Source organism: Pinus tabuliformis, chromosome 6 (genome assembly GCF_031772625.1).
Source record: "Pinus tabuliformis cultivar Carrire ecotype Pingquan chromosome 6, CPIR1, whole genome shotgun sequence".
In the NCBI taxonomy this organism is placed as follows: Eukaryota; Viridiplantae; Streptophyta; class Pinopsida; order Pinales; family Pinaceae; genus Pinus; species Pinus tabuliformis.
In genome coordinates, this window is record NC_142292.1 from 1,958,850,260 (window position 1) to 1,958,858,962 (window position 8,703).

The 8,703-nt window shown below is 31.4% G+C and overlaps 1 protein-coding gene across 1 annotated transcript; it reads right to left on the bottom strand.

Moving 5' to 3' along the window:
- Positions 1-5,879: 5,879 nt before the first annotated feature.
- Positions 5,880-7,486, bottom strand: LOC149267007 (uncharacterized). Its single transcript, XM_089397819.1, has 4 exons — positions 6,819-7,486; positions 6,612-6,704; positions 6,466-6,533; positions 5,880-6,350 (listed from the first exon to the last, which is right to left on the bottom strand). Exons 1-4 carry the CDS (start codon positions 7,455-7,457, stop codon positions 6,233-6,235), a joined length of 918 nt encoding a protein of 305 aa, XP_089253945.1. The 5' UTR covers positions 7,458-7,486; the 3' UTR covers positions 5,880-6,232.
- Positions 7,487-8,703: the final 1,217 nt, after the last annotated feature.

Here is an 8,703-nt window from a genome sequence, read left to right on the forward strand (position 1 = left end):
TGGGATACTGTCCTTCTGTTGGTCCTTTATCTCTCGGTCGAGCTGAATAAAGCTTCCACGCTAAACCTGGTCGACCCGAACCGACCTGATCAGAAAGCTCGTAGTCCGGTAGAGCGTTCGGTCCGGTCGCATCCCGTACCGTGGTCTGCATCGTTTTTTCTATCACTCTTGGACTCGATCGCAGGATTTGCAACAGAATAAATTATTTAAGATTTAGAAGAGATCAATTCAACGAGAATCAGATCTAAGATCCATGCCCGCCTGATATCAATGAATATGGGACGGATCGTGTGGAATTCGAAGAGGAAATATTTCATATCTTGGACGTTGTACGGGGTCGGCTGCCAATCAGTCAGCTCCATAGTTAGGTAGGGTATTGGGATTCTCTTTGGGATGCCTTTCAATTTGTACTTTTTATTGGAATTTTATGTTTTAAATAGATTATATTATACAAAATATTTTAGGAGAACAAGTGAAAATTTTAAAATAGTTAATTTTTATATGACAAGACTACAAAGTCATTCTCCAAACAACTATTTTTTTTTATTTTTTATTTTTAAATTAGTTGATATTTACAAACATTTAATCTCATCCACATAAAGCTCCTATGTATACAATAAGCGAAAGGTAAACTTATGAAGTTTATTCTAGTGTTCGCAAAGTTATAACAACCATTTCTATCTAAAGTAAACAAGCATTTCTATCTAAAGTAAACAAAGTTTATAAGTATATAATTACTTATTATTTTTTGGTCATGTTAATAAATTTTATAGATTATTATTTTGTTGATAAAATATATTAGAATGCAGTGAAGGGGTTAACTCAATTGATGATTGACGTAATGTGAAATTTGTGAAAAATGAAAGATCCAAGATTCAAATCCCCTGTACTAACCCGTTTATATATATATATATATATATATAGATAGATATATATATCTATATAAATTTTTTGAGGTTATACATTTAATATTAATCTTATAATGTTCTTCATAGCTTATAATTATTTTTCATAAGTAAATATTTTTTCATTTAGGAAACTACACTAATAACAAAGGTTCAAAATTTTGACAACACATATTCCAAGGCTACAAACCTACTATTTAAACTAAAAAGAAAACTAACATAAGTTTTTGTCAAAAATTGACATCCATAACTAAAACAGTGCCATAACATAAAAGTTTGCTCACCTGATCATATCTTTAATTTCCATAATTGCAACTTAAAGATTCAAATTCAATTGATGCATAGTGATCTCTTAGCGAGAATAAAACCAAAACTTGCATATGTTACACTATCAATTGAATAGGTGAAAAAGGAAGAGAAAGCTAAGTATATCACTAGAGTATCTCTCTTAGAGTCTCAAATGCATCTTATAAATTTAGAAAAATCATCTAAAGAATATGGAAGGAATTGATTAAGTTATTTGGTTTTCCTTAAAATTACAACTCTTCAATTCTAAAATGCATTATAAGATGTCCTTTTCTACTCACTTAAATGATCTAATGTCTCTTATAAAGTAGTTGGTGGAAAGTGTCACTAAAATAGATCATGAATATGCAAAGACGATTTTATTAAATGATATAACTTCAAATTATGACAATGTTATTGTTACTTTAGGTCAATTTTCCTCTTCAATGCTAGATGAAATGCATGTAGTACCCTTAGCAAAAGAAAAGAGGATCAAAATAGAAGACACAAAAGTGAATTCACAAGCTAAAAATTCACTATTTACCAAGGACAAGACATAAGAACATAAGTTTAGTTGAAAGCTTCTACTACCAAAGACATTGACATTTACGAATGAATTGTGAAATACATGGCAAATATATTTTAAATAGAAAATTAGAAAAACAAGCCAACTTAACTACTTTTGAAGACTCATCACATGGCATCCTTGAAGAAGCATCAACTTCTCACATGATAATGAGTTTAATACATAGTCTCTCATACTTTTCTAGAATATAGTTACTAGTTATTTATGTTATTTATTTCATTTTGTAAAATAAATAATATCAATAACCAATAATACAAAACAGTAAGATAAATTATTTTGGTGTTTCGTGATGTAAGAGAACATGTCCTTCATTTTATTATGACTATAGTTTGAGGTTCTTGGAGAAATTAGTAACCCAACAACAATAACTACTAGTTATAGTCTGTGATCCTTGTGTTTTAGTAAGCCTATATAAAATATGTCACTAGTAAATTCAAGACACTATGCATTTTGAGCAATGGAATTATATCAATACAATGATTCAGTAAAATGTTTTTCAACGGCAAAGTGACAAATGAAATTATGTCAAGAATATTTACTGCTACAAATATGCCTTTGATGGTCGCAATAAATTGTATCTTAAATGAATCAAACTTTCGCTGGTAGCTCATAGTTGATGGTGGAGAAAGAACATAGCCTACGAGATTTCAATGCAGATAAAGTGTTGATTATAAAGACCAAATGAGAAGGAAATAAAAAACATTTTGTGTGATTTAAGGAGTATTCCTTATAATACAAGTATTAAGAGAGAGAACAGAAATAATTCTTACACTAATAGATATAGTTTGGGTTTGTCATAGATTTTTGAGATATTATTTCAATCTCTCTTTGAATAAATTAAATTCAACCACACTTAAATAAGTGTATTTCATATATTTTTGTAAATATAATATATTTGAAGGTGTTCAATATCTATATAATTTTTTCCAAATATATAAACATAAATTCTAGGGTACGTATTGAATTTTTTTTAATACAATATAATGAAAATGTTTATATTATATATATATTCAATACAAATAATAAAATATTTTAATTTATATTAAATTTATATAATTTATGAACAATAATATTATTATTATGTTATATAATTAAATATATTTTATTATTATTTAAATAAATATTATCATGTAATTTATTAGTTTATATTTTATTATAAATAATATTTATATTTATAATTTACATTAGTATATAATATTACTATGTCATATAATTTGTTTTATATATATGTTTTATGGTCTTATAATGTCATATAATTTATTTTATATTTATATTTATATTTTATGGACTTATACTTTCCCACGTTACTTATATTGATATTTAAATTCATTCTCTACCACTAATCCTTAACTTTTGTTTGTTTTCCATCGATTAAGCTTCTGAATCTCTGCTAATTGTACTTGGTTAAAATTAAAGGTGAAACACTAAATTCCATGAGGCTTTCAGGTCACGACGACCATCTAAACCAGTGTTTGATTCCGTAGTTTCAGTTCATAGGAGTTTGTTTGCAACTATTTGATTTTTAGTGATGTATTTAATGATGTAATTTTTTTTTCATTCATGAATAGTAGAGTGTACCAGAAATTTCTCTTTATATGAATGCAGTACGAGAAATTTCTCTTTATATGAATGCAGTCATGAGAGCTATAACTCCTTTTTAATTCAAATCTGATTTTTATGTGCTTCGAGCCAATAGTATTTACCGACTAAATTCTCAAGCCCGCCGTTCAAGTTTGAACCCTGGGTTATTTTTCTTTTAAAAACGAAAAGGCTTTTACTTACAGGGTATTTCCATTATCCTTCTAATGTGCACTACCTTTTAATTGACTTCCTCCTTAATGCTAGCATTGTTTTAGCATTGTTTTCTTGAGTGTAGTTGATTGTTTCAAATCCAAATAAGATATCTCACAAATAAAAAAACTCCCCCATATTTGACCGTAACTTACTCGAATTCACTGATGGCACTCATGATTGCTCACTTCATTTTCCTAGGTAATAATCCCAAACACCATTCATATTTTTATATTTTCTTCGAAAACACATTTCCCAATTATTTTTCCTATGATCACAACTAGTGGTTGAAGGAATAACATTTTCAAGTAGTTATTACTTAACGTCATTCATATTTTTATATTTTCTTCGAAAACATATTCCCAATTATTTTTCCTATTATCCCAACTAGTGTTTGAAGGAATAACATTTATAAGTAGTTATTACTTACTCCATGACAGACTCCTTTATCTAATAAGATCTTATGTAGGGGAGACGGCATTTTCCATAATAAATGGCGACGGAAATTCTCATTAAGTCTTCGCTTATTTTTATTGACTAAAATTAGTTTTCTATTGCTTGTTTTTTTAGTACGAAAAAGGCACAATTTATATTAAGATCATAGGAGAATTGTTGTTCATAGTTAATTGTTACATAAGTAATATTGCTGGTTGTTCATATGTAATGTTTTTTAAGTACGAAAAAGCACAATTTATATTAATATCATAGGAGAATTGTTGTTCATAGGTAATTATTACATAAGTAATATTGCTCGTTGTTCATAGGTAATTGTTACATATCTTTTTCAGCCAGTTCTGTACATTTTTCATCCAGCGTTGGTGATTTTTAGCATTAACTTTTTATCATTCATCAAAATTTTCATTACGAACACGACGGATGATGTATATTATCTCTTCTGGGATAGATTTAGGAATTTTCATGGGTCTCACAGAAAAAGTAAGGACCATGTGAGCGTCAATTGATTTTAATTTTTGATATAATTTGTGTTGAAAATGGAAGGCAAAAGATATATTTATCAAATTGTGTAGTTAACAGTGAAGAGTTTCATTTGGAGACTATTTTTGGCAGAATTCTCTATATTTTATCATTAAACATCATGAATATATATAGTTTACAAACCAATAGGAGAACTTCAACAACCTCCTCAATCTAAAGCTCACACATCACTAATGAACTATTTCCAAAAATATATTTTTGCTCTCACTATTCATAAATTTCTTTCAAACTTAATATCTATGTATGCATGATTTTCTGATACTTAGGTTGAGCTGCTATCCACAATGAAACCAATATTATAATCTAAAAAGATGTAAATATTTACACACATAAATAAGAAAATAGAAAAAAAAAAACATCAATAATGAGAATATATTTATTTAACACAACTCTTTAGATAACTACTTCCCAATGCTCTGTTATCCTCGTTACATCAATGAATTATTTATATTATATGTTTTAGTTAAATTGCGGTTATAATTTTTTAACTTCCCGAGTGCATTGAACCAACTTGCATGGTTGACCGACTAACATTTCGAATTAGTCAATCGACAGCATGGTCAAACGACTCAATTTTGACTTGACTGCTGAAAATGTTCAATTGTTGAATCTAGTTGATTGACTCAATTAGCTTTTCCAATAGCACTCTAGGTAGATGAAAAAGAGGAGGAAAGGATTCATAGCATTTTTCTAATTCCTAGTGAGACAAATGCATGAATATTTGAACAAATGTGCATTTCTTTTATCATTAAAACTATAATGGAACCAAGTGTCCATGTAATCACTGCCTATGCGAATCTTCGACAAAGGTTGAAGCTATTTAAATAGAAATGCACAGGTTCTTGAAAGTCATAAGGAGTGTACATTCTTGTTGTAGCACATACGAAACCACTTCATGCACCCACCCTATTGAAAGCTTTTCTAAATTATCACAGACAATACTGTTGAATAGTACTGATTACATTATGAAAATGTATGAGGAACCTAACGGGTTGTTTCCACCAAAATCTAAATCAATAAATATAACATACCAGACAAAAAATTTCTTTCTCTAGAAAGGAGGTGCATAATGAAAACTGCCACTAGTTAAATGGGTATTCACAACGAAATGGATGAACATCGGAGCCGTCTAAGCACAATAGCAATACTATATTTGGTGTAAATTATAGATGCACATAATAGCTGTTTAACCGTATTTATCTCATAAAAAAGTTAAATGGGTATTGACAACGAAATCGTCTAAGTCCAACAGCAATACTATATTTGGTGTAAATTATAGATGCACATAATAGTTGTTTAACAGTATTTATCTCATAAAAACGCTAAATGGGTATTGACGACGAAATGGATGAACATCGGAATTGTCTAAGTCCAATAGGAATACCATATTTGATGTAACATCTATTCCAATTCTCTAATTGTGAACATCGGACTCCTCTAAGTTCTATAGCAATACTATTTTGGATGCAATATCTGTTCCAAATCTCTAATAGTAATGAAACATTTGCAATATATTATTGTTAATGCAACACGCATTACGTACGTTACGCTCACCAATTTGTGATCGCCCTAGTCGTGGACAACAAAATTAACGCCTTCACCGAGCAGCACTGTAGACATGATGTTCGTCGTTCACGACATTCATTTTCAGGGTCTCCATATTTTGCATTTAATTATTGGATCGGAGAAACTTGAGAATCGTCTGGTTCAACTCTGAGGGTTTCTCCAGCGGAAGAGCATGCCCACAGTCTTTTATCACCACAAGCTTAGCCTTTTCTCCAATATGCCTGCAAATATAGTAAGACAAAATTTGACTTCCCGGCCAATAATATAATGCTGAAGATGAGAAATTGACTTCTTTGGAGGTAATCAGTTCAATCATTTAACTAAGGAGCTTGTTACCTTTGAACAACATAGGCCTCTTCCAACCTGAAAACTCTATCCTTCTCGCCCCAAACTATTAGAACGTCCTGTCAAAATTGACTAGTTTCAAAATATTAGTAGATTTTGTGAGATTGTCGAATTTAGCATATGGCTAAGAAACCAACCTGGTTTATTGTAGGCAGTGCCTGCAAATTCTTCGAACCGATGACTATGCCATCCAGGAGCTGTGCCCTCTGCTGTGTTTTTCCTTGCGTAGCCTTTGGGGAGCTCGAATTGAAACACAAAGAGTTCCAGTATTATTTCAAGATAACATTTCCACGAAACAATCCGAATGGCAATGTATAAACATGAAAATTATTTTGTATATATACCTGCCATAAGTCTTCGTATAAAAAACCAGGAAGCCATGGCATCTTGTAAAAACTGACATTCACGATGGTTTTCAAGCCTTTGGCACTGTTAGGAATAAGGAAGTCTTTAATGTCGGAGAAGCCCAGTTCTTCCAGAAGAGGACCGTTAGTCAACGGCGTCACGCAAATTGCGGAGTCGACGATAACCACGCCACGGACAATGTTAGGGTATTTATGGGCCATCCAGAAGGCAACAAAGCCACCGTAGCTATGCCCGACCGCTATCACGCTCTCCACCCCGATATATTCCACCATACTCCTCATGCACTCCGCTTGGAAGAGCTCAGTCCGCTCGGAGCTGGTCGTGGTGGAGTCCCCGAAGAATATGAGGTCAGGGATGAGGAGATCGCAATGTTTTCCGAGATGGCAGATTTGGGTATCCCATCCAAGCAGACCATCCGCCCCGAAACCGTGAAGGAGAAGAATAGTTGGCCGCTGATTCCCTACACCCTGTGGATTATTACTCTGTAAAACCCAGCAGTGCAGGGAGGTGCCATCGCTTAACTGTATTTGCTCAGACTTTAAGCCCAGCGATATCCACTGAGCTCGCTTCCGGTTTCTTATGAAATTTGCAACACTAAATCCAAAGAGTCCCCTCATTTCAACTCTGGATAGATGGAATTCGCCTGATAGCCGGATCCTGGTTTAATATAAATGAAACATATCTCCACGAAGCAAGTGGTTAAGACTAGGAATAAGGAAACGTGCCCTCCTATTTAGTAATGTGTCCGATGCATGAGACTAGAGGAGGAGGGTGATGTGTTTATTTAGGAGTCTGTTGTGAAGGTGTGATGTGTTTATTTGTTTATCCCGAAGGAGTGTGATGTGTTTTTTTGTTTATCCGGAAGGAGTTTGATGTGTTTATTTAAGTGAAAATTTGGAAAAAGAAACTGGAATATGTTTAAATTTATAAAACAAAATTGAAGTAAAATGACATAAATTCAACGTTATAAAAGACAATACATTTTAATTTCCCCAACAAAATTTTTCTATTCATTATTTTTGTCATCCTACTTTATTCACATTTAAAATAATCAGAAATTATTAAATATAGGTTAGAATTAGTAATCACTTTAGACTATTTGCAGGTTTGGGTTTGTTAGTGATAGTTAATATATTTTCTCAATCTTGTAAAATTTTTCTATTCATTATTTTTGTCATCCTACTTTATTCACATTTAAAATAATCAGAAATTATTAAATATAGGTTAGAATTAGTAATCACTTTAGACTATTTGCATGTTTGGGTTTGTTAGTGATTATTAATATATTTTCTCAATCTTTCGTTACAAGTTTGGAATAAATTAAATTCAGTAATAGTTATATAAGTCTATTGTATGTATATTTGTAATTGTAATCATATGAGGGATCAAGATATTTAAGTGTGTGAGACTACTGCTTATCTAAGCCATTCTAGGTCACTGTGATATGAGGAGGTTGGGTGATCTAAGATTGATGAGTGTTTGTTGCATTGAATAAGAGAAAGGAGACACAACCATTGACTTTTCTGATTTCCATTTGTTTGGTGTCCCTTCAATAAAGGAGATAGCTCTTACATTGACTATATTTCTCTAGGAGACATGCAATGATTTAGAACAACATTTTTGTAGTTGGGAAATATGTATCAATTCATTATCAATGTTTTTGTTAGATTTATTGTGTGGTGTTGACAACCAAAATGTCTTAATTGCAGTGTACTCATGACATTGCTAGCATAATGGTATATACTAGAAAATGACAACACTTTTTCAAAAAGGAAATGTGTGTTTAGGTCATTTTTGAATAATCGAAAATATCATAATGGAGTCGAATCGAGAAAGTTACATTATGTATCTAAGAAAACTTTA

Coding starts and splice junctions, on each gene's coding strand:
- LOC149267007 (XM_089397819.1), bottom strand. CDS start 7,457: ATGAGGGGACTCTTTGGATTTAGTGTTGCAAATTTCATAAGAAACCGG. Junction 6,705..6,818: donor TATACGAAGACTTATGGCAG/GTATATATACAA, acceptor AGCTCCCCAAAG/GCTACGCAAGGAAAAACACA. Junction 6,351..6,465: donor GAGGCCTATGTTGTTCAAAG/GTAACAAGCTCC, acceptor CTATATTTGCAG/GCATATTGGAGAAAAGGCTA.